This window comes from Gobio gobio, assembly GCF_949357685.1.
Source record: "Gobio gobio genome assembly, chromosome: 20".
Classification (NCBI taxonomy): Eukaryota; Metazoa; Chordata; class Actinopteri; order Cypriniformes; family Gobionidae; genus Gobio; species Gobio gobio.
The window spans coordinates 32,933,584-32,960,931 of record NC_137113.1 but is presented as its reverse complement, the minus strand read 5'-3'; the positions used below and the strand labels follow the sequence as shown (position 1 = coordinate 32,960,931).

General features: G+C 38.3%; 1 protein-coding gene across 1 annotated transcript in view; it reads left to right on the top strand.

Annotated features, from left to right (window-relative positions):
• The first annotated feature begins 1,165 nt into the window (after positions 1-1,165).
• The window catches only part of fkbp10b (FKBP prolyl isomerase 10b), a 30,551-nt gene continuing 4,368 nt past the window's right edge, over positions 1,166-27,348 (top strand). The window contains exons 1-9 of the mRNA XM_079845684.1: positions 1,166-1,493; positions 2,134-2,279; positions 3,469-3,658; positions 4,318-4,463; positions 7,770-7,959; positions 8,056-8,201; positions 10,896-11,085; positions 11,318-11,460; positions 14,263-14,426. Of these exons, the coding sequence (XP_079701810.1) occupies positions 1,300-1,493; positions 2,134-2,279; positions 3,469-3,658; positions 4,318-4,463; positions 7,770-7,959; positions 8,056-8,201; positions 10,896-11,085; positions 11,318-11,460; positions 14,263-14,426 (1,509 nt within the window). The 5' untranslated portion in view covers positions 1,166-1,299. The remainder of the gene's footprint in view (positions 1,494-2,133; positions 2,280-3,468; positions 3,659-4,317; positions 4,464-7,769; positions 7,960-8,055; positions 8,202-10,895; positions 11,086-11,317; positions 11,461-14,262; positions 14,427-27,348) is intronic.

Genomic DNA, 27,348 nt, shown 5'->3' with positions numbered 1-27,348 from the left:
TATATGCGAGTATTTATAGGTCTATGCGTGCATCAAGTTTATATATGCAAGTTATTCACAAGTGTGTATGCATTCATTACTAACATAATCCCCCGGTTTCACAGACAATGCTTAAGCTAATCCTAGACTAAAATGCATGTTTGAGCTGTTTTAACTGAAAGAATCTTGCACTGACAAATCTTAAAATATGTCAGTGGCATTGTTTTGTCTAAAGATGCACACCAGTAATGTTTTTTTCTTGGGCCCAAATTTTTCTTTCTTACTTAAATGTCCTAATTGAACTAAGGCCTAATCCTGGCTTAGTCTAAGCCCTGTCTGTGAAACCGGGCCCAAATGTATTGGTGTGGATTTCATATTAGTGTGCATGTGTATTTCATATATGTATTTTGAACATCCAATAGTATACATGTATATGCGAGTAATTTATAGGTGTATATGCGCGTGTGTTATGTATGTATTGATAAGCAAAGTTTGATTTAAATCCTACGTGGAGCCTCATAGGATACAAGAAAACAAAATGAGCGCTGGGTGAGGTGGATATTTAGGCTTAATTCAGGCTTATCTACAGTCCATTGTAGGAAACAAAATCTTACTATGGAATCAGATCTTTATTGCGTGCAGATTGTGAAGGACTCTCTGTTGTGTTTAGGCCTGTGGTTTAACCATAGGGTTATGGGTAGGGTTAGGGTGTGGGGGCTGGACGTCAAGCTCCACCCATTGGCTCTCACCTAAGGGAGTGGCTCTGCAACATTACAACGGTCCTCCTGAGAATTATTATTATTTTGCTGTAGAATCAAACATAACCACGATTTTGAGGAACAGTTATATTCATCACAATATTTGTCAGAATGATCTGATTTATTTAATGAAACAAACATGACTGAGCAATTTGCTACATGTAGCATAGTACGAATCAATACAAAGCAAAATAATAGCCTTCATTAGTGGCTCATGTCCCAGATGAGCTGCTAAAGTGTGTCATCCACTGGTTAATGAACGTCTTCCTCTCCATCCGCTTCCGCGAAATATGATCTCATTAAATATTTTTCCTTTAATATGCGACTTTCCCCGAACATTTGTTTTAATAACAGCAACAATAATTGCAGGAAACAACTGTTGACTCCTATAAAATAATACAGAGCCTGGCGTTTAATTTGTTGCGAAAAGGAAAAAAGTGCCCTCAAGCAACATCCCAGTTTAGGATCTTCCACGTTTACACATCCGAACTCCTCCTACAAGAGCCCACAACTCACGGTCGAGCCCTCACAAGCCTCACTCACAGTCTACACTTTCCTTAAAATGCTACAGAGGATTGTTTTGAGTTTATTGCTGGCGACGTGGTTCTATGTGGACTGTAATCCTGGGCCGATCGATGATATTGCAGTTGATCGATACTTCATTCCCACGCGATGCGCCAGAGAAGTGAAATCTGGAGATTTTGTGCGGTATCACTATAACGGCACTTTTACTGACGGAAAACGGTTTGACTCTAGGTGAGATGATTCAGCAAAGTGTTTACTCAGTGATGTTCATTCTTTGCATCTTGCACATTAAAATGATCTTTTACTCTTTGCTTTGGTTTTTTAACTAAGCGATACAATTGGGTTTGGTTTTCAATGTGCCGTGATTTTCTGGACATGCACTATTTGAATATTTTTTGTAACATGGAACAAATTAGGCTACTTCCATGATATCATGTATGATGCAAATACTAGGTTTGTTCAAGATGGTTTACTCTGTTTAGCAAAACTATAGTAGCCTATATTGCATATTAGTATGTTTGTGTCCCAGACACTGGTGAGCTTCATTCATAGCCTACAGAATTTTTGGTCCTCATGATATCATACGTGGACAACTTGGTTTTGGGCCTCCTCAGCCTCGTGCATTTAAAAAAAAATCTTAAATACTTATACTAATTTAGGAATTTCAGGATTTAATAGGCTATATATTGCAGCAATATTTTACTGTTAGCTGCTTTGAAAAGAGCCATTTAAATAAAATTGGTTGTGTAAAATTCCGTTGATTGGTATTTTCGTGATTTGCAAATTTAAGTGTGTATGTGTGTGTGTTTATGTGCTGTATGTCCCTTTGAGAATACATATAAAGAAAGGTAATTTTATGTTTTAACTGCAGCTATGATAGGGGGGCTGCATTCTTTGGACAAGTGGGCCATAAATGGCAGATTGCTGGTGTGGACAAGGGAATTCTGGGTATGTGTGTGAATGAGCGACGGAGGATCACTGTACCCCCCCACCTGGCCTACAGTAGCCAAGGAGCAGGTAATATAAGCAAACACACCTTTTACATTGATAGAATGTACATACTAGTTCATTCCTCTAACTTGTAAAGCAGCCTTACACACACCCTTCAAATTGTTTGGGACTAGGCATTAGCCTACACATCAATATAAAGAGTGTAAAAAAAAATTATGCTAAATCTCCTGTCTTTCCACTTCTTTCTTCTTTTTGTTAAAAGCTTATAAAATAAATGACATTTGCTTGAAGTACCCCCTGAGATTTTAAGTTAATATTTCAATAATTTAGCGACACATTTGCATGTTCACAGTTCTCTGATGTTGGTTAATGGTCTCGTGACAAGCACATAAATGGATAAAATGTTGAATCTTTTATTGTTTTATTTGGACTTTGTAGCTGGTAGTTTGAAACCTCTTTTTTAGTTATAGTGTCTCAGTTCATATTATACTCGCACTGGTGTTTTAGGAACCCAATCAAATGTAATAACAATTATTGTTATGTTTTAACTCTAATTACCAAATGAATACAGAAATATATTACTGTTGTAAATTACAATTGTACTGTAAACGATATTTTTTTTTGAATATTTGATCATTATAATAATAATTGTATTTTACACTGTATGTTACAATACTGATAGTCATGTCTTAATTTCTTCATTTTCAATAAAAGCCTTGAGCTTTAAACATTCTTTTTATTTAGGTAGAATACTGCTAAAATACTGTAAACTGTCCAGAAAAATGTTGAAAATTATGCTTGGGCTATATATAAATAAAGTGAACCTAGCATACATTAAATTCCCAAATGCATGTTAATAATGCATCAGACTATACAGTTTTTTTTTTTTTGGAATCGCAGCATTTTATTTGATTATTGCCCTAAACTCTCAAGCCGCCCCATTTATTTGTTTTAATTATTTGTTTTATCAACTCACGAACCTCCTACAGTTCACTTACAAAAACCGAGAGGTTCATACAAATTCATTTTAATTATTAGTTTTTATCAACTCACAAACCTCTTACAGTTCCCTCACGCACCCCAAGAGTTTCATACATATTTATTTTAATTATTTGTTTTTATCAACTCTCGAACCTCCTACAGTCCCCTCACGAACCCCCAGAGGTTCGCAAACCTTTTGTGAAAGCCTGTCCTGTAAGAACATTATGAACCATTAGCGATCACTGTAATATGTATTCCTTGTGTGCCATTTTAGGTGATACAGTGCCGCCGGACACAACATTAGTGTTTGATCTGGTTCTACTAGACATCTTTAACAGGGCCGACCAGGTTGAGACCAAAGTCATCAGTACACCTATAGACTGCAAGCGCTCAGTCATGAGGACTGACTTTGTGCGTTTTCACTTTAATGGGACATTGCTGGATGGCACCGTGTTCGACTCCAGGTTAGTGCTACTTTCTGTCCCAGTTGCCTCACCTTGACAAAACCTGAAAAAAATAATAATGATTGTTTTCAAACAGGTTTCCTGAATGCTTTTGCCCAAACTCACTCTTCACTGAGCAATGTTTTGTTAGTGCAACCCCAGCTAACAGGGAATGTTCTCAGAACTCACGCAAGGTTCTAGTAACTTAATAAAACATTTGTTCAAAGTTATCTGGTCTTTAATAATGCTCTCAAAAACTTAGCACAAAAACATTATTTTTACATTGTTCATGGAACGTTTTACCTGAAACATTTAGTTGGGTGTTCGCCTAACATTTTTTAAATGTTACTACTTGTTTTAGAATGCTTAGAAAACATTCAAATGTAACATTCCCTTAACGTTTGCATAACCAAGAAAAAAAAAAAAGTTTAAACATGTTCAGAGATCATTCAGAAATAATGTTTTGATAATTGAATGGGAACATGAGCAAAACATATTTTTTTGTTAGCTGCAGGGTTTACACTTTTCTTGCAAATCATCTAACATATGGCTTAGCAGTATAGCTAGCATTTAAAAACTAAAGTATCTGAGTGGGCATGCGTCATACAGTATATCAGATGTACCCAGTGTGAGCTGTTGCACAGATGTATGTTGACTAATCTTATATGAGTATCTTGCAGCTACAAGCGTTCCCAGACGCAGGATTCAGTGGTTGGAGAAGGTTTGCTCATAAAAGGCTTGGATGAAGGGTTACTGGGCATGTGTGTTGGAGAAATACGACACTTCATCATCCCCCCATTTCTGGCATTTGGAGAAAAAGGATATGGTAAGCAAGCAAATCATTTGCATGTGTGTGTATATATAAAGAACATCCGATTCTTGATCAATTATAGAGTTTAAAGGTGCACTGTGTAAATTTAAGCGGCATCTAGCATTGAAGTTGCGACTTGGAACCGCCCACCGATCACCACTCCCTTTCAAAGCACATTTTTCACCAAGGCAGTTTGAGTGCTGGTTCAGAGCCAGAGCCTAGTTTCAAATTGGTTCTTTGTCTTTCGACACCCAAAGCACCAGCTCTGAACCAGGAAAAGTGGTTCTTAAGTAGCACCAAAACATTGCTGGTCTAGAAGTAAGAACCGTTTGCGCCGGGGGCGGGGTTACCGTGACCAACAAGACAAACACAAACTTGTGACCGCCATTTTTGAAATAGCAGCTAATCAAGCTAATAGCTGCTCGATTGTAATTTCTGTCTATACAAATCACGGCGAGCTGCATGAATGCGTTGGATTCGCTGTGTTTTGATGCCGATGTAGGTTAGCAAAGCCATAAGCATCAATAGTAACGCAACGTTCACCATTGTTGATGGAAGGCTTGTTTGAGATGCATCGGCACTGCGCAGACCAATCGCCGTATGACATCAAAGTAACTTACAGCAAGATCATACGACTCCTTATGCTTTTGAATCGCTCTTGTGGTACTTTGATATTATACGCTGATCAGTCTGCGCAGTGCCGATTCATCTCGAGCAAGCCTGGTCTGTTTGTGTTTCCCGCTGCCTCGCTAGCGTTGCTGCGAAAGTCTATACAGTAAGACCTGGCTCTGGTGGCTCTCTAGCCGTGGAAAGGCAAACCCGTTCTTTGAAGGCTCGTCAGTCGAACCAACTCCGAACTGGCACTAGCACTAGCTCTGAGCTAGCAGCCGGTTCATGCTGCTGGAAAAGGGGTAAAAGAGAAGATACGGTGGCAGACACAGGACAAAGATGTCATCGTCTGAGACAGCAGAGAGTGACTAGCGCTCTGAAGAGCAGTTTGTCCGTTTTTGGCTACTGTAGAAATATGACTGCGCAAAATGCAGACTTCACTGTAAGGGGACTCGGCCCTGTGTATGTAGATAGAAATGGCTCATTCTAAGATAATAAAAACATAACGTTTCATTATGTAAGGTCTTTATACACCACTGAAAACTTAGTTATGTATTATTATATTGCATTTCTGTCAATAGATCCTCATAGATATTACACACTGCACCTTTAATTGAGATTGTGGAAATGATTCCATTCTTTAATGTTGGACTTTTCACACATAATAATTGTGTCGATGTAATTCTGGGTTATCTTGATCCATGTTTCACACTGTTCATGTCTTATTTTAGTTATTCCTGGGTAATGGGGTTTCCAGATTTCACACTGCATATTCGTAAACCCTGGGTTCTTATTTGTTTTAGCAGCTGCTTATGGCTGGAATACACTACAAGACTTCAGACTATGATTCCATCGAGTTGGAGGATATCAAATTATATTTTGAACTGATTTAGAACAAGTTTTGTTTTCACCTTTTATTCATTTGTTTGTTGTTTAAAGGGGACCTATTATGCAAAATCCACTTTTATAAGGTGTTTAAACACAGATGTGTGTAAACAACCAGCCTATAATGGTAAAAATCCACCCAATACTTTTTTTACAATCCCCATCAATTATTATCAATCTCTCATAACGCACATTCATATTTCCCCCTACTCCTATGTAAGAGTAGGGAAACCCCGCCGATGACTGTTGATGATCTGCCCTTTTAGCATAGACACACCCCTGAGTGAGAAGCACAGAGACCGCCATTTTTGTTTACTCACTGTATCAGCTAGAGTATTCCAATGTCTGCGCCAAAAACATCACAAATGTTCTGTTGTTGGATGTAACAACGAACATACGAGTCTCAAGTCAAGTCAACTTTATTTATATAGCGCTTTTAACAATGTAGATTGTTTCAAAGCAGCTTTACAGTGATAAACAGGAAAATAATGCAGCATAATTTTATTCAGCTGTATAGCCATCCTGGAAAAAACGCTGATGTCATCAGTTCATTTCAATTATCATACAGTGACAGTGTGGGCTTTAGATCAATAATTCGATCAGTAATTTAGTTTAAATGGTTAATTTAGTTTATTAATTAGATTTATTTCGATGTTTAGTTGAAAAATGTAGTGTCCCCAACTGAGCACGCCAGAGTCTCCATAGACTCTAGGCATCTGAGCCACTGAGAACACTGAAGAATGTCTGTAAAATGTTATATATTTGATTGCTTCACCAACGAGGGTCTGTACAATGCTGGATTTGCTAAAAAGTTGTTTCTGAGGGGTGGGTCAATACCAACGCTTCATGCTCTTACCTTTTATATCCAGAACAAGTAAGGATGGCACTTCATATTTTATGAATGTTTGAAAATTTCCTTTCTAAAAGAGCCTTCTAGAATGCTGTACGACTAAAATGGCTAAAGTTACCATAGTCTCTGACTGTATGTCATTTAGTTTTAACAAGAAAACGCTCACCCTCTGCGTAATACATAAATGCACATTTATTATGCATTGTATAGATTAAAGGGTTAGTTCACCCAAAAATGAAAATTAGCCCATGATTTACTCACCCTCAAGTCATCTTAGGTGTATATGACATTCTTCTTTCAGACGAATAAAATTGGAGTTATATAAAAAAAAGTCCTGGCTAATCCAAGCTTTATAATGGCAGCGATTGTTGTTCTGTTTTTGAAGTCCATAAAAATGCATCAGTCCGTCAAATAACGTGCTCGACGCGGCTCTGGGGGGTTAATAAAGGCCTTCTGAAACGAATCAATGCGTTTGTGTAAGAAAAATATCCTTATTTAAAACTTTATAAAGTCTTGGCTGACCACCTTCCATATTCAATTTATGGAAAAAGTGTTGAAAGTGCCTCTGCAGTTCAAAAGGCTTACACTACCAGTTACGCTCATCAGACGTAGTGTAAGCATTTTGAACTGCGAGAGGCACAGACCAAATATGGAAGGCGGTCGGCTGAAACTTTTGTATTTAAAAGCAGCACATTTGTATTTAAAGGGACACAGCGCGTTTTTGCTCACTCCCAAATAGGGGCAAATTTGAAATGATAAATGATCTGGGGGGTATTTTGAGCTGAAACTTCACACACACATTCTGGGGACACCAGAGATTTATATTACATTTTGTGAAAAGGAGCATAATATGTCCCCTTTAAACAGTGTTCCAAGCAGTTAAAAAATTGTGCCTGTCAAATTGACCCACAACTTCTTTCTGACTTTTCAATCTTTTGTTGTCCTTTATTAAATCCTTGCGTCTCTCTTTCCCCCAGGCACAGACGTCCCTCCTCACGCATCAGTAGTGTATCACATTCTCCTGGAAGACCTCCACAACCCTAAAGATGACATCATTGTTGAGGTCAAGGAAGCGCCTGAACCATGTACACGGAAGTCTGTTGCAGGCGACTACATTCGCTATCACTACAATGCCACCTTCCTCAATGGCATCTCGTTTGACTCCAGGTTTATTTCCTTTTTTTTTTTTATATTTGCTTGTTGTTTGGTTACTTTAGCTTTGCAGTAGATGTAGATTCTGATGTATTACCTCTAATATCACAGTTATCAGCACAACCAGACGTACAACACATACATTGGACTTGGCTACATGATCGCAGGCATAGATAAAGGCTTGCAGGGTGTGTGTACAGGAGAAAGGAGACGAATCATCTTGCCGCCTCACCTTGCGTATGGCCAGCAGGGGGCAGGTTAGATGAACTTAATGTATTTTATAGGACTAGATTGACAATGAAACTGGAACGAAAGTGTGCCTTAAATGTGCATTCAGTAGTTTGGTGCTAAATTATAACGTTTTAAATATTAAGTGTGTGTGAGTGAGTGGTTTACTCCAGTATTAGAAATGTACTTTTCCATTAAGGGCCAATATTTGCCCCCTGGATTTGATTTCCAGATGCATTTATTACCTTTGTGAGGGCAATTTTTACAATTACCTTATTAAATGTGTCTGTGTTGTCTTTTATATCAAGTCTTCTAACTGTCAATCAATCAATCAATCAATCAATCAGAATATTACTGTTACCAATTACATTTTATCAATCAACATCAACAAAAGCCATCTTTAAACTGCAAAGGTGGAACAGAGACAGCATCTGACATGGCAGTTATGTTTATAGTACACAGACTGTTTAATGCTGCTCAAAGGTGCATTACAGGTATTCACATAATTGCAAAATGTAAATACCTTACATAAACTATATATTTAAAAAAAACAGAAACTAATTTCTGGTCAGGGCTACAGTATTATGACAAATCATTATTGTTGATTATTGCTCTTGACATTATTTTAATTATTACTAAAATAATTGATTAAAAGAATACATCTTTTGGGGAAACAGCATTTCATATTCTGTCTATATAGTCAAAACAAGCTATGATCTGTTTATGAATTAGTAGGGATGCAACAACACAGTTAGTCCACGGTTCAATACATACCTCATTTTTTTTAACCACGGTTTTCGGTTCGGTTCTGATGGCTTGTCACATCAGTGTTTTTTGTTATTCTATTCTTAGGCGACAGGAACAGCAAGAGGTTAAGGAGAAAAAAAAAACTATTTTTTTTTTATAGCAATATACTTTGCTTTATTTTACTTAATAGAAAGAAACCCTTGTACATCTTCCTATGTATAATATAAAATAGAAATATATAAAGATTAACGCTGGCTGTTCAGAGCTATACAGCAGCATTCAAATATGCTAATTAATGAATAAATGTAAAAATAAAACGCTACATAGACTTCCCCATTGACTTCCATTGTAGGAAAAATACTATGGAAGTCAATGGCTAACGTCAACTGTATGGTTACCAACATTCCTCAAAATATCTTCTGTGTTCAACGGAAGAAATTAATACAGGTTTGGAACAACATTAGAGTGAGTAAATAATGACAGAATTTTAATTTTGAGGTTAAATGTCCCTTTAAGGAGAGCATGTTCACTATTAGGCTGCACTGCTATCACTTTTAAGACCTGCACGCATCTGTACAGACACTCTACCGATTTTACTTTCACTTTAGACGTAACCAACTGTGTTTATGTTAACCATGTGTGCATTTGACAGTATTAGCGCAGGAAGATTATTTAGTCCAGTAATCTCGTCCTGTTTGGCAGGCTTTTAGTGCGCACGCTCAGAAAAGCGCATGTTAAAACCATGCATAAGCATGCGAATGAAATTTTTAAACCGGCAAGGCTTTAAAACGCATGCAAATAATGAACTTCCGTGATTGCGAATAACTATAGTGTCCCGTGAGCTTAACTCTACCACTAACGTGTGATAGCCTATCGCACACCCCACCTACACCACAGAACGTCCTAGAAGTGGTCCATATCTTCAGTCTAGCGCAAGACTGTAACCATAATCAAAAAAGCTGTCAACACTACAAAATTAATCTGTTGCTGACATTGTGTCTGCTATTTGTTTATAATGAGAGAATTCACGAGAGTGCAGATTCAGAATTCTCTCAATGATCTTGTTCACTGTCACTGAATATAATGTTTTCATCGTTGACTAATCTGAACGCCTCTGATTGGCTATTGTATTTATAAGCTCAACATAAATGTGTGTGATTGGTTATAATGCTCAACGTGTGAAAGAAATATGCTGCAACGTGAGCATATCTAAATGTAATGCTGCAATCAGCACTTTTAATTTTTTCACTTTACATGTGTCAGCCGTAATAGATTTAGTATAAGTGTGCTGGGGCATTTCTTGCCCAATTATCTTGAATTTGGAGATGATTTGTTCATTTTGGTGGCGTCTTTGCCCCCAAGATCCCATACATTTCTGGCCCTTGTATACACTCGCATGAGATGAAGACTGTACTCATAATAATTATAAACTATAAAAGTGTTTTAATTATGTATGGTGTGGGTTATCTCCATAAATGTATTTGCCATGTTGTAATGAAGTGGCCCACTGCGTTTAATTCAAATCCTCATGCTCATTGGCTGCAACTTTTGTAGATATACTAGTAGCATAGCATTGTTTGGTGGTACAAAGAGTGAAAATTAGACAATGGAACACATTTATTATTGTTCACATTTATTACTTCACCAGTGGAGACAACAGGACAATCAGTACCTGTATGGCAGAAGAAACAGAACCCCCCCCAGAAGAGCTAGTACCCTTGTGTGTTTTAAAATGTTATTAGTATGTAAGTATATACATAATTTTCATTCAATTTTGGAGTGAACTTTGAGTAAATAAATCTCCTCAACCATCACCAGTGTGCAGTCTCCACCTCAATTATGCAACGGCAGCAATAGTGCGCCAGGACGCTTCTGTAGGCGACTAGGCGAGAGTTACAGTGTGAAGATAGATGCTGGTAATTCCCATTTGCATTCAAAATGTGAATATGCAGTAAATGTAGCTCTGTTTTGGCCAGGTAAGGACATCCCAGGCTCGGCCGTGTTGGTGTTTGACGTCCATGTGATAGACTTCCACAACGTCAAAGATCCTGTGCAGGTGGAGATCATGAATAAATCTGCGGTGTGTAATGAAACCAGTGAGGTGAATGACTTCATTCAGTACCACTACAACTGCTCACTGCTGGACGGCACATTGCTCTTTACATCGTGAGTTACATATTTTCCCCAATCATTTCATCAGATTTTACTCTGAACCACTGAAATCTATCATCTTTCTCTCTCTCTCTCTCTCTCTCTCTATATATATATATATATATATATATATATATATATATATTAAATTATTAATGTACTTAAACTGAAGTGAATTCATAAAAATACAATGTGCTAATGGTTTTGTGATTTTTGGCTCACGTTTTTTGATCTTCGATCATTGTAGGAGCGACTATGAGAACCCACAGGATGTGCTGCTTGGAGGGGGGAAAATAATTGATGGCCTGGACGAGGCTCTTAGGAACATGTGTGTAGGAGAGAGACGGACAGCCATAGTGCCGCCACACCTTGGACATGGAGAGAAAGGAGGTGCGTCTTATCTTGTATGTCTGTGTTGTACTCTAAAAGGATGTAAGCCGGTGTTGACCGAGTAGTATGCTTGCAAACTGGTACAATGCCACTTCAACATTAGCTCAAGCCACCACGTGCCATGAGACTGAAACTTTATAAATGTCGGTGTTGACTGATCGAGTATGTGACGAGGCTAAACATATGTATGAAATAAGGTTAAAAACAGGAGCGGGCTATGACAATGCACCACATACCTCTGTAATAGTAGGAACATGGTGCTGATGAGTAAATGACACATAACAGTTTAACTTGAGAAGGGTGAATATGAGGAACCGCCACCAGAGATGAAGGATAATAACCCTGTTGAGATAAACTGTTGGTTGCAAGTGAGCTTTCACATTATATAGATAGGGCAAACATTATTTTTGTAAGCTCAAGAGGACCACCTGCCCAGCATTATTTTGCTATCTTCTTAAAGTTTTGGATGTAGTTGTGCCTATCCTGAAGGAGTGCCCGGTGTAGACATGTGGAGAAATGTCACAGATCTTTAATGAGGTGTTGACTGAACCAGTGGTGAGTCACAGGGAGAGTGAGAAAAATGTTGATCTCAGACTTTAAGTGACTCTAAGACAGATAAGGACAGAAAGGAGTGTGTATTTTGTTAATGATGATTCAAGGTTTTTTTTTTTTTATTCGCTTTGGTATTATTTTCATAAGTAAGGTGTACATTTTCAAAAATCCCAACTAATCACACTTGTAACACAGCTAGTCATTATTTCAAATCCTGATGTAACGCTTTCATCCAGTTGCACATATTTTTAGCCCACATAATCCATTGTTTCAAACACAATATTATAGTAATATGTAATGAGAACATTAGATTTAATCACCAAAACACAACAGTATGATCTTCTTTCAGTTTTTTACTTTTAACAATTAGTTCATTCCACAGCAAACAATGCAAGATACATGTTTCAAATCACCCTTATTGCTTAAAGGGTTAGTTCACCCAAAAATGAAAATTCTGTCATTAATTACTTACCCTCATGTCGTTCGATACCCGTCAGACCTCCGTTCATCTTCGGAACTGAAATGAAGATATTTTAGTTGAAATCTGATGGCTCTGAAAGGCCTCCATTGACTGTCGTTACAAAGTCCATCTCACTACAGTGGTTCTAAAATAACTTTATGAATCGGCGACAATAGTTTTTGTGCGCAAAAAAACCCTAAATAACGACTTGCATAGTGATGACGATTTCAAAACAAGGCATCGTGAAGCTTCGAAGCGTTATGAATCAGCGAGTCGATTCAGCGGTTTGAATCACCAAATTTCAGCAGTTTGACACGCGATCCGAATCATCATTCGGCTCACTGATTCATAACGCTATATATATATATATATATATATATATAATAACGCTATATACATAGTGTGTTATCAAAAATTGTGATGAAGTATGACAGCCATGAGGATTTGAGGTCTGCCTTCTGATGCATCTCTGGACTGTTTCCTCTCCCATGTACTTTATCCTGCTCCATGTTCACAAATGGCAAATTTCACTCACTCACTCACTCACTCACTCACTCACTCACTCACTCACTCACTCACTCACTCACTCACTCACTCACTCACTCACTCACTCACTCACTCACCTACATAAGTGCATGTTGACCAATTAATCAATTTTAGAACGGTTAAGAAAAAGGGAAAAAGCTAGAAGAGAAAGGAATATTTTTGAGAAGATGAACTGAGAATTTGGAGAAGAGACTGGAGTAGTCTGAATGTATCTGACGGAAAACTGAATCATCCCCAACAATTTGTAGATAGAGGAAAATTTCTATAAACGGACATTAAAAGCAGAACGTGGAAAAGGTGCAGACTGTGGAAACGAGAACTAGAAATAGAGGTCTACTACTGTATGTGACTGAAGGAAGGTGAACTGAAACCAAAAGTCATCAGATTTGAGGGTAGAGCGAGCTAAAATGCTCAATCATTTATAATAAATACGACAATATTCAATAAAAAAAACAAGAATTTCCGATTTTAATTTCATGGTGAAATTTTTCCCGCCATTGATGGAATTTTTCATAATTTATGAGACAACGCTTCCCCGCCATTATTCTCAGCCTCAGACGTCACACCCACAGACTGCTGGCTGAACATCTGATGACACTTAACTGGAAACACTTCAGGATTTTCAAAGTCGTCATCTGATTGGTTGAATTCTACAGGATGTCCGTGAGACGTGTAGCGTTCTTTAATGGCTAGCCTGGAAACAAAGAGGCCGTGAAGCCAAACCCCCTCGTGGAAGAAGAATGCCATCGTGTTTACAACTGTGACAATGACCAATCAACTAAATGCTTGATTTTCAAAAGTATGTGAAGTATGTAAAGTTTACGGCGTTGACTCTTAAAATACATCCGAGAGTTTTATTATTATTATTTGTTATTGTAGGGACATTGACGTTACATTTTTCACGCCCCTAAACATGATGCGGAACAAAACAAAATGTGATTGGTTGCTTTACATGTCAGTCAAACGGCCTCTGGGTGGTCCTTGGCCAATGAAAGCTGCGAAAAGGTACAGGTTTTCAAAACTAAATATTCGGAGGGCCATGACATTTTTGTGAAAATTATCAAAAACACTGGTGGTGGCTGGCAGCTGTTTGTAAAAAATGCATTTCATTGAGGATTTGCTGCAGCTTTTTATATTTTTTGGAGTCTTCAAACTGCAAAAGAATACGGAACACTGTAATGTAGAGTTAATGACTTCTTGTGATGAAATGAAACCTCATTGTCCTGTGTTCTCTGTTTTCCTAGCTGGTATTGTCCCAGGGAGTGCAGTGCTACGGTTTGAACTGGAGCTAGTGTCTCTGCAGAAGGGGGTTCCTGAAGGCTACCTGTTCGTTTGGCTCGAAGATAGTCCAGTTCAGCTCTTTGAGGCTCTAGACATCAACCAGGACCAACAGGTCCCTTTAGACGAGGTCAGTTTATGGATCTTATGAAATCCATTTTATTTTTTTCACAGAGACTTTGAGAAAAAAAAAGAAAAAAAAGTGTTTTATTTTATGTTCATTTTTCTGGAATCTAAGCCACCTTTTCCCTAATGAACCTACTGCGTTTTAGATTATGGGAGGCACTTCCAGTTTGGGGAAGTTCCACTCAAAAAGACAAACAAATAATTTCAAGTCATAAGGTGGCGCTAGGTTCACACTATGAACGCAGTAATAAGCAATTTAACTCCCATAATTCGGTCAAAGCATCATAAGGGGAGTAGGAAAAAAAGGTGGATTGGTTAAATTAAATTTTAGTAATCATAAAGCATGTCTAACTAACTGAAATCATGAAACATATTTTTTGTCAGAAATGTTGTGTTGTCTGTATTTGTTATTAATTAGGGGCCAAGCACCGAAGGTGCGAAGGCACCTATTGAAACCGTTCCCGTTCTTATTATTATTATTAGGGGCCAAGCACCGAAGGTGCGAAGGCACCTATTGAAACCGTTCCCGTTCCTATTATTATTATTATTAGGGGCCAAGCACCGAAGGTGCGAAGGCACCTATTGAAACCGTTCCCGTTCTTATTATTATTATTAGGGGCCAAGCACCGAAGGTGCGAAGGCACCTATTGAAACCGTTCCCGTTCCTATTATTATTATTATTCATCTTCTTCTTCTTCCGCCACGAAGTCTATGGCAGCCCATAGAACCGTATGGTAAAAAGTTATGAAATTTGGCACACTAATAGAGGACAGTCTGAAATGTCACCATAGCAAATTTTGAGTCTCTAACTCAATCCCTCTAGCGCCACCATCAGTCCAAAATTAGACTCATGTTTATGCTAATAACTTTTGAACCATAAGGGCTAGAAACGAAATTCTTGTTTCCTCTGATTCCTTGGCTCAAGACAATTCGATTACACCCTATGACGTCATTTTCCGTCATAATAATTTTCCCGCCATTTTTAATTAACCGAAAAACCTACTTTTGCGAACTCGTCCTAGACGGTTCATCCGATTTGCACGAAAATTGAACCAGATCATCTTCAGACCATGCTGACAAAAAATCTTGCAAATCAAGTTGATTCGTCAAATCATTTGCGATAAACGCGCAAACAAATTTTACGTAGCGGTTGCAAAAGCACTCTTAAGGCAATATCTCCGCAACGCTTTATCGTATTCAAACCAAACTTGGTACATGTCATCACAAGCATGACTTGAGGCAACATGCAGTGTTTCGGCGCAGCGCCACCTACTGGTCCGGAGATACAAAAAATGGCTGTTTTTGCTTATAACTTTTGAACCGTTTGTCCAAAAATCATAAAAGTGGTCTCGTTAGATTCAGGACGGCATGCCGAGTCGTCTGATATTCAATTTTACCATATTGGCCATTTTGGCTGTCGGCCATTTTGAATTATGTGCTAAAATACTATATTTTACAAATGCATTAGTATATTGTTACTAAACTCGGTATGTGACATCCATGCTATGCCCTGAAGGTACTCAAAAAGTTTTAGGGCAGTGCCACCTTGTGGTCAAAAGATAAAACAAACTTGATAAAAATGCTAATAACTTTTGATTAAATTAGCCTAGTATATTGAAACTGGTCATAATAGAGTCATTGGCTCATGCCGATTCAATTGCAACCTATGATGTCATTTTCGGTCATGATAATTTCCCAGACATTTTTAATTTTCCTAAAAACCTACTTTTGCGAACTCGTCCTAGACGGTTTGTCCGATTTGCACAGAAATTGAACCATATCATCTTCAGACCATGCTGACAAAAAATCTTGCAAATCAAGTTGATTTGTCAAATCGTTTTCGAAAAACGCGCACACAAATTTTGCGTAGCGGTTGCAAAAACACTCATAAGCCTATATCTCCACAACGCTTTATCGTATTCAAACCAATCTTGGTACATGTCATCACAAGCATGACCTGAGGCAACATGCAGCGTTTCGGCGCAGCGCCACCTACTGGTCCGGAGATACAAAAAATGGCTATTTTTGCTTAATTTATGAACTGTTTGTCCAAAATTCATGTCTTCCGCACCATGCTTTGAAGGTACTCAAAACGTTTTGGGGCAGTGCCACCTTGTGGTCAGAGGTTATAACAAAATTTACAAACATGCTAATAACTTTTGATTAAATTAGCCTAGTTTAATGAAACTGGTCATAATACAGTCATTGGCTCATGCCGAGAACATAGATACTAATTTTGCCATATTTGGTCAAACATCATGTCCTCAATGTTCTTATTTGATCAAAACCTACTTTTTCAAACTCATCCTAGACCGTTTGTCCAATTTCCACCAAAATCGAATCGTATCATCTTCAGACTGTGTCAACAAAAAGTTAGGGATTTTGCATCAATAGATGAAACCGTTTTTGTAAACCGCAGCGACGAAGTTGAGCCATGATACCAAAATGACTCTTGAGGCTGTATCTCTGCAATGCTTTGACATATTGGCATCAAACTTTGCATGTGTCATTGTTCTCTTATTCTGACCACACCACATACATTTCGTAACTGTGCCACCTATTAGTTAAAACTGATAAACCATTAACTTATATTATCAGTGACTCTATATATGATATTTCAGCCATTTTGCCTAATCTTCTTAAACTGTATAATTGTTCATTGCTGCAGTTGGTCTGACACTGCCAGCCATTTTGGCAGGTCTTGTCTTTGCGCTTGGCCCCGGTATTGCTGCTTGCAGCTATATTTCATCTTCTTCTTCTTCTTCTTCCGCCACGAAGTCTATGGCAGCCCATAGAACCGTATGGTAAAAAGTTGTGAAATTTGGCACACTAATAGAGGACAGTCTGAAATGTCACCGTAGCAAATTTGGAGTCTCAAACTCAATCCCTCTAGCGCCACCATCAGTCCAAAATTTGACTCATGTTTATGCTAATAACTTTTGAACCATAAGGGCTAGAAACAAAATTCTTTTTTCCTCTGATTCCTTGGCTCAAGGCGATTCGATTGCACCCTATGACGTCATTTTCCGTCATAAAAATTTTCCCGCCATTTTTAATTTTCCGAAAAACCTACTTTTACGAACTCGTCCTAGACGGTTCATCCGATTTGCACGAAAATTGATCCAGATCATCTTCAGACCATGCTGACAAAAAATCTTGCAAATCAAGTTGATTCGTCAAATCATTTGCGATAAACGCGCAAACAAATTTTACGTAGCGGTTGCAAAAACACTCTTAAGGCAATATCTCCGCAACGCTTTATCGTATTTAAACCAAACTTGGTACATTTCATCACAAGCATGACTTGAGGCAACATGCAGCGTTTCGGCGCAGCGCCACCTACTGGTCCGGAGATACGAAAAATTGCTATTTTTGCTTATAACTTCTGAACTGTTTGTCCAAAAATCATAAAAGTGGTCTCGTTACATTCAGGACGGCATGCCGAGTCGTCTGATATTCAATTTTACCATATCGGCCATTTTGAATTTTGTCAAAAAATGCGATATTTTACAAATGCATTAGTATATTGTTACTAAACTCGGTATGTGACTTCCTTGCTATGCCCTGAAGGTACTCAAAAAGTTTTAGGGCAGTGCCACCTTGTGGTCAAAAGATATAACAAACTTGACAAAAATGCTAATAACTTTTAATTAAATTAGCCTAGTATATTGAAACTGGTCATAATAGAGTCATTGGCTCATGCCGATTCAATTGCAACCTATGATGTCATTTTCGGTCATGATAATTTCCCCGCCATTTTTAATTTTCCAAAAAACCTACTTTTACGAACTCGTCCTAGACGGTTTGTCCGATTTGCACGAAAATTGAACCAGATCATCTTCAGACCATGCTGACAAAAAATCTTGCAAATCAAGTTGATTTGTCAAATCGTTTTCGATAAACGCGCACACAAATTTTGCGTAGCGGTTGCAAAAACACTCATAAGCCTATATCTCCACAACGCTTTATCGTATTCAAACCAATCTTGGTATATGTCATCACAAGCATGACCTGAAGCAACATGCAGCGTTTCGGCGCAGCGCCACCTACTGGTCCGGAGATACAAAAAATGGCTATTTTTGCTTATAACTTTTGAACTGTTTGTCCAAAATTCATGTCTTCCGCACCATGCTTTGAAGGTACTCAAAACGTTTTGGGGCAGTGCCACCTTGTGGTCAGAGGTTATAACAAAATTTACAAACATGCTAATAACTTTTGATTAAATTAGCCTAGTTTAATGAAACTGGTCATAATACAGTCATTGGCTCATGCCGAGAACAGAGATACAAATTTTTCCATATTTGGTCAAACATCCTGTCCTCAATGTTCTTATTTGATCAAAACCTACTTTTTCAAACTCATCCTAGACCGTTTGTCCAATTTCCACCAAAATCGAATCGTATCATCTTCAGACTGTGTCAACAAAAAGTTAGGGATTTTGCATCAATAGATGAAACCGTTTTTGTAAACCGCAGCGACGAAGTTGAGCCATTATGCCAAAATTACTCTTGAGGCTGTATCTCTGCAATGCTTTGACATATTGGCATCAAACTTTGCATGTGTCATTGTTCCCTTATTCTGACCACACCACATCAATTTCGTATCTGTGCCACCTATTGGTCAAAAGTGATAAACCATTAACTTACATTATCAGTGACTCAATATATGATATTTCAGCCATTTTGCCTAATCTTCTTAAACTGTATAATTGTTAATTGTTGCAGTTGGTCTGACACTCTCAGACTACAATGCGTTTTTCAGCCTTTTGCCTAAAATCATCTTAAAATGTGATTAATTGCTCATTGCTCCAGTTGATCTGACACTGCCAGCCATTTTGGCATGTCTTGTCTTCTTCTTTGCGCTTGGCCCCGGTATTGCTGCTTGCAGCTATATTTCATCTTCTTCTTCTTCCGCCACGAAGTCTATGGCAGCCCATAGAACCGTATTGTAAAAAGTTGTGAAATTTGTCACACTAATAGAGGACAGTCTGAAAAGTCACCAAAGCAAATTTGGAGTCTCTAACTCAATCCCTCTAGCGCCACCATCAGTCCAAAATTTGACTCATGTTTATGCTAATAACTTTTGAACCATAAGGGCTAGAAACAAAATTCTTTTTTCCTCTGATTTCTTGGCTCAAGACGATTCGATTGCACCCTATGACGTCATTTTCCGTCATAAAAATTTTCCCGCCATTTTGAATTTTCCGAAAAACCTACTTTTACGAACTCGTCCTAGACGGTTCATCCGATTTGCACGAAAATTGAACCAGATCATCTTCAGACCATGCTGACAAAAAATCTTGCAAATCAAGTTGATTCGTCAAATCATTTGCGATAAACGCGTAAACAAATTTTACGTAGCGGTTGCAAAAACACACTTAAGGCAATATCTCCGCAACGCTTTATCATATTCAAACCAAACTTGGTACATGTCATCACAAGCATGACTTGAGGCAACATACAGCGTTTCGGCGCAGCGCCACCTACTGGTCCGGAGATACGAAAAAATGCTTTTTTTGCTTATAACTTCTGAACTGTTTGTCCAAAAATCATAAAAGTGGTCTCGTTACATTCAGGACGGCATGCCGAGTCGTCTGATATTCAATTTTACCATATAGGCCATTTTGGCTGTCGGCCATTTTGAATTATGTGCTAAAATGCTGTATTTTATGAACACATGAACGGATTGTTACGAAACTCGGTTTGGGTCATCAACACGGTGCCCTGAATGAGCCCAAGAAGTTTCGAAGTAGCGCCACCTAGTGGAGAATTTTTTTTTCCAAATGCTTATAACTTTAGGTGAGATTGACTTATTTTCATGAGAGTAACTTTTTTTGTCTCCTGAATCCTCGCCAAGTCCAACGATACCAGACTTGCCAGGTTTCGGCGTATTATTTGTGCAGCGTTGTAATTTAGCACTTTAAAAACATTAGCTGATATCTTCGAAACCGCTAGTCCGATCGAGACGAAACCAGCATCAGAAGTTCGGAAACATAGGTCGATAGCTAGACATTAATGCCCAAATGTCAATATATTGATAGTAAGGGGGTGTAAAATCCAATCAAAGTCAGGTGTCAGTCATTTTTCATGTGTTTTTTCATATAAATGTATATAACTCCAAAACTAAACAAGATATTTTCACCAAAATTGACACAGACATGTATGGGCTCACTCCAAGGACACATTAAAAAAATGATAGGATTGTGCCACTTGGTGGCGCTATAATAGAACAAAACATGAAATTCCCATTGACTACAATGCAGTTTTATGATATAAAATGCTATGCTTCACAAATGAATTGGTGTATCATTACGAAACTTGAAATTGGCCATCAGCACCATTTCTTTAAGCTGCTTAAACGGTTTCAAAACAGCACCGCCATGTGGTCCATACTTATAATGAAAAGGCCTCTTGAGGCTATATCTCTGCAATGACATATTGACACTATATTGACACTCTGCTTTGATATATTGACACCAATCTTTGCATGTGTCATTGTTCCCTTATTCTGACCACACCACATCAATTTCGTAACTGTGCCACCTATTGGTTGAAAGTGATAAATCATTAAATCATTATTATTGACTGTATTTATCATTTTACAGCTATTTTGCCTAAAATCACCTTAATAGGTCTTTAATTGCTCATTGCTGTCGTTGATCTGACATTGCCAGCATTTTTGGCATGTCTTGTCTTCTTCTTTGCGCTTGGCCCCGGTATTGCTGCTTGCAGCTATATTTCATCTTCTTCTTCTTCTTCTTCCGCCACGAAGTCTATGGCAGCCCATAGAACCGTATGGTAAAAAGTTGTGAAATTTGGCACACTAATAGAGGACAGTCTGAAATGTCACCGTAGCAAATTTGGAGTCTCAAACTCAATCCCTCTAGCGCCACCATCAGTCCAAAATTTGACTCATGTTTATGCTAATAACTTTTGAACCATAAGGGCTAGAAACAAAATTCTTTTTTCCTCTGATTCCTTGGCTCAAGGCGATTCGATTGCACCCTATGACGTCATTTTCCGTCATAAAAATTTTCCCGCCATTTTTAATTTTCCGAAAAACCTACTTTTACGAACTCGTCCTAGACGGTTCATCCGATTTGCACGAAAATTGATCCAGATCATCTTCAGACCATGCTGACAAAAAATCTTGCAAATCAAGTTGATTCGTCAAATCATTTGCGATAAACGCGCAAACAAATTTTACGTAGCGGTTGCAAAAACACTCTTAAGGCAATATCTCCGCAACGCTTTATCGTATTTAAACCAAACTTGGTACATGTCATCACAAGCATGACTTGAGGCAACATACAGCGTTTCGGCGCAGCGCCACCTACTGGTCCGGAGATACGAAAAATTGCTATTTTTGCTTATAACTTTTGAACTGTTTGTCCAAAAATCATGTCTTCCGCACCATGCTTTGAAGGTACTCAAAACGTTTTGGGGCAGTGCCACCTTGTGGTCAGAGGTTATAACAAAATTTACAAACATGCTAATAACTTTTGATTAAATTAGCCTAGTTTAATGAAACTGGTCATAATACAGTCATTGGCTCATGCCGAGAACAGAGATACAAATTTTTCCATATTTGGTCAAACATCCTGTCCTCAATGTTCTTATTTGATCAAAACCTACTTTTTCAAACTCATCCTAGACCGTTTGTCCAATTTCCACCAAAATCGAATCGTATCATCTTCAGACTGTGTCAACAAAAAGTTAGGGATTTTGCATCAATAGATGAAACCGTTTTTGTAAACCGCAGCGACGAAGTTGAGCCATTATGCCAAAATTACTCTTGAGGCTGTATCTCTGCAATGCTTTGACATATTGGCATCAAACTTTGCATGTGTCATTGTTCCCTTATTCTGACCACACCACATCAATTTCGTATCTGTGCCACCTATTGGTCAAAAGTGATAAACCATTAACTTACATTATCAGTGACTCAATATATGATATTTCAGCCATTTTGCCTAATCTTCTTAAACTGTATAATTGTTAATTGTTGCAGTTGGTCTGACACTCTCAGACTACAATGCGTTTTTCAGCCTTTTGCCTAAAATCATCTTAAAATGTGATTAATTGCTCATTGCTCCAGTTGATCTGACACTGCCAGCCATTTTGGCATGTCTTGTCTTCTTCTTTGCGCTTGGCCCCGGTATTGCTGCTTGCAGCTATATTTAGGGGCCAAGCACCGAAGGTGCGAAGGCACCTATTGAAACCGTTCCCGTTCTTATTATTATTATTCATCTTCTTCTTCTTCTTCTTCTTCTTCTTCTTCTTCTTCCGCCACGAAGTCTATGGCAGCCCATAGAACCGTATGGTAAAAAGTTGTGAAATTTGGCACACTAATAGAGGACAGTCTGGCATGTCACCGTAGCAAATTTGGAGTCTCAAACTCAATCCCTCTAGCGCCACCATCAGTCCAAAATTTGACTCATGTTTATGCTAATAACTTTTGAACCATAAGGGCTAGAAACAAAATTCTTTTTTCCTCTGATTCCTTGGCTCAAGACGATTCGATTGCAACCTATGACGTCATTTTCCGCCATGGTAATTTTCCCGCCATTTTTAATTAACCGAAAAACCTACTTTTACGAACTCGTCCTAGACGGTTCATCCGATTTGCACGAAAATTTAACCAGATCATCTTCAGACCATGCTGACAAAAAATCTTGCAAATCAAGTTGATTCGTCAAATCATTTGCGATAAACGCGCAAACAAATTTTACGTAGCGGTTGCAAAAACACTCTTAAGGCAATATCTCCGCAACGCTTTATCGTATTCAAACCAAACTTGGTACATGTCATCACAAGCATGACTTGAGGCAACATACAGCGTTTCGGCGCAGTGCCACCTACTGGTCCGGAGATACGAAAAATTGCAATTTTTGCTTATAACTTCTGAACTGTTTGTCCAAAAATCATAAAAGTGGTCTCGTTACATTCAGGACGGCATGCCGAGTCGTCTGATATTCAATTTTACCATATCGGCCATTTTGGCTGTCGGCCATTTTGAATTTTGTCAAAAAATGCTATATTTTACAAATGCATTAGTATATTGTTACTAAACTCGGTATGTGACTTCCTTGCTATGCCCTGAAGGTACTCAAAAAGTTTTAGGGCAGTGCCACCTTGTGGTCAAAAGATATAACAAACTTGACAAAAATGCTAATAACTTTTGATTAAATTAGCCTAGTATATTGAAACTGGTCATAATAGAGTCATTGGCTCATGCCGATTCAATTGCAACCTATGATGTCATTTTCGGTCATGATAATTTCCCCGCCATTTTTAATTTTCCAAAAAACCTACTTTTACGAACTCGTCCTAGACGGTTTGTCCGATTTGCACGAAAATTGAACCAGATCATCTTCAGACCATGCTGACAAAAAATCTTGCAAATCAAGTTGATTTGTCAAATCGTTTTCGATAAACGCGCACACAAATTTTGCGTAGCGGTTGCAAAAACACTCATAAGCCTATATCTCCACAACGCTTTATCGTATTCAAACCAATCTTGGTATATGTCATCACAAGCATGACCTGAAGCAACATGCAGCGTTTCGGCGCAGCGCCACCTACTGGTCCGGAGATACAAAAAATGGCTATTTTTGCTTATAACTTTTGAACTGTTTGTCCAAAAATCATGTCTTCCGCACCATGCTTTGAAGGTACTCAAAACGTTTTGGGGCAGTGCCACCTTGTGGTCAGAGGTTATAACAAAATTTACAAACATGCTAATAACTTTTGATTAAATTAGCCTAGTTTAATGAAACTGGTCATAATACAGTCATTGGCTCATGCCGAGAACATAGATACTAATTTTGCCATATTTGGTCAAACATCCTGTCCTCAATGTTCTTATTTGATCAAAACCTACTTTTTCAAACTCATCCTAGACCGTTTGTCCAATTTCCACCAAAATCGAATCGTATCATCTTCAGACTGTGTCAACAAAAAGTTAGGGATTTTGCATCAATAGATGAAACCGTTTTTGTAAACCGCAACGACGAAGTTGAGCCATTATGCCAAAATGACTCTTGAGGCTGTATCTCTGCAATGCTTTGACATATTGGCATCAAACTTTGCATGTGTCATTGTTCCCTTATTCTGACCACACCACATCAATTTCGTATCTGTGCCAGCTATTGGTCAAAAGTGATAAACCATTAACTTACATTATCAGTGACTCTATATATGATATTTCAGCCATTTTGCCTAATCTTCTTAAACTGTATAATTGTTAATTGTTGCAGTTGGTCTGACACTCTCAGACTACAATGCATTTTCAGCCTTTTGCTTAAAATCATCTTAAAACGTGATTAATTGCTCATTGCTCCAGTTGATCTGACACTGCCAGCCATTTTGGCATGTCTTGTCTTCTTCTTTGCGCTTGGCCCCGGTATTGCTGCTTGCAGCTATATTTAGGGGCCAAGCACCGAAGGTGCGAAGGCACCTATTGAAACCGTTCCCGTTCTTATTATTATTATTCATCTTCTTCTTCTTCTTCCGCCACGAAGTCTATGGCAGCCCATAGAACCGTATGGTAAAAAGTTGTGAAATTTGGCACACTAATAGAGGACAGTCTGAAATGTCACCGTAGCAAATTTGGAGTCTCAAACTCAATCCCTCTAGCGCCACCATCAGTCCAAAATTTGACTCATGTTTATGCTAATAACTTTTGAACCATAAGGGCTAGAAACAAAATTCTTTTTTCCTCTGATTCCTTGGCTCAAGGCGATTCGATTGCACCATATGACGTCATTTTCCGTCATACAAATTTTCCCGCCATTTTGAATTTTCCGAAAAACCTACTTTTACGAACTCGTCCTAGACGGTTCATCCGATTTGCACGAAAATTGAACCAGATCATCTTCAGACCATGCTGACAAAAAATCTTGCAAATCAAGTTGATTCGTCAAATCATTTGCGATAAACGCGCAAACAAATTTTACGTAGCGGTTGCAAAAACACTCTTAAGGCAATATCTCCGCAACGCTTTATCGTATTTAAACCAAACTTGGTACATGTCATCACAAGCATGACTTGAGGCAACATACAGCGTTTCGGTGCAGCACCACCTACTGGTCCGGAGATACGAAAAATTGCTATTTTTGCTTATAACTTCTGAACTGTTTGTCCAAAAATCATAAAAGTGGTCTCGTTACATTCAGGACGGCATGCCGAGTCGTCTGATATTCAATTTTACCATATCGGCCATTTTGGCTGTCGGCCATTTTGAATTTTGTCAAAAAATGCTATATTTTACAAATGCATTAGTATATTGTTACTAAACTCGGTATGTGACTTCCTTGCTATGCCCTGAAGGTACTCAAAAAGTTTTAGGGCAGTGCCACCTTGTGGTCAAAAGATATAACAAACTTGACAAAAATGCTAATAACTTTTGATTAAATTAGCCTAGTATATTGAAACTGGTCATAATAGAGTCATTGGCTCATGCCGATTCAATTGCAACCTATGATGTCATTTTCGGTCATGATAATTTCCCCGCCATTTTTAATTTTCCAAAAAACCTACTTTTACGAACTCGTCCTAGACGGTTTGTCCGATTTGCACGAAAATTGAACCAGATCATCTTCAGACCATGCTGACAAAAAATCTTGCAAATCAAGTTGATTTGTCAAATCGTTTTCGATAAACGCGCACACAAATTTTGCGTAGCGGTTGCAAAAACACTCATAAGCCTATATCTCCACAACGCTTTATCGTATTCAAACCAATCTTGGTATATGTCATCACAAGCATGACCTGAAGCAACATGCAGCGTTTCGGCGCAGCGCCACCTACTGGTCCGGAGATACAAAAAATGGCTATTTTTGCTTATAACTTTTGAACTCTTTGTCCAAAAATCATGTCTTCCGCACCATGCTTTGAAGGTACTCAAAACGTTTTGGGGCAGTGCCACCTTGTGGTCAGAGGTTATAACAAAATTTACAAACATGCTAATAACTTTTGATTAAATTAGCCTAGTTTAATGAAACTGGTCATAATACAGTCATTGGCTCATGCCGAGAACAGAGATACTAATTTTTCCAAATTTGGTCAAACATCCTGTCCTCAATGTTCTTATTTGATCAAAACCTACTTTTTCAAACTCATCCTAGACCGTTTGTCCAATTTCCACCAAAATTGAATCGTATCATCTTCAGACTGTGTCAACAAAAAGTTAGGGATTTTGCATCAATAGATGAAACCGTTTTTGTAAACCGCAGCGACGAAGTTGAGCCATTATGCCAAAATTACTCTTGAGGCTGTATCTCTGCAATGCTTTGACATATTGGCATCAAACTTTGCATGTGTCATTGTTCCCTTATTCTGACCACACCACATCAATTTCGTATCTGTGCCACCTATTGGTCAAAAGTGATAAACCATTAACTTACATTATCAGTGACTCAATATATGATATTTCAGCCATTTTGCCTAATCTTCTTAAACTGTATAATTGTTAATTGTTGCAGTTGGTCTGACACTCTCAGACTACAATGCATTTTCAGCCTTTTGCTTAAAATCATCTTAAAACGTGATTAATTGCTCATTGCTCCAGTTGATCTGACACTGCCAGCCATTTTGGCATGTCTTGTCTTCTTCTTTGCGCTTGGCCCCGGTATTGCTGCTTGCAGCTATATTTATTATTCATCTTCTTCTTCTTCCGCCACGAAGTCTATGGCAGCCCATAGAACCGTATGGTAAAAAGTTATGAAATTTGGCACACTAATAGAGGACAGTCTGAAATGTCACCGTAGCAAATTTGGAGTCTCAAACTCAATCCCTCTAGCGCCACCATCAGTCCAAAATTTGACTCATGTTTATGCTAATAACTTTTGAACCATAAGGGCTAGAAACTAAATTCTTTTTTCCTCTGATTCCTTGGCTCAAGACGATTCGATTGCACCCTATGAC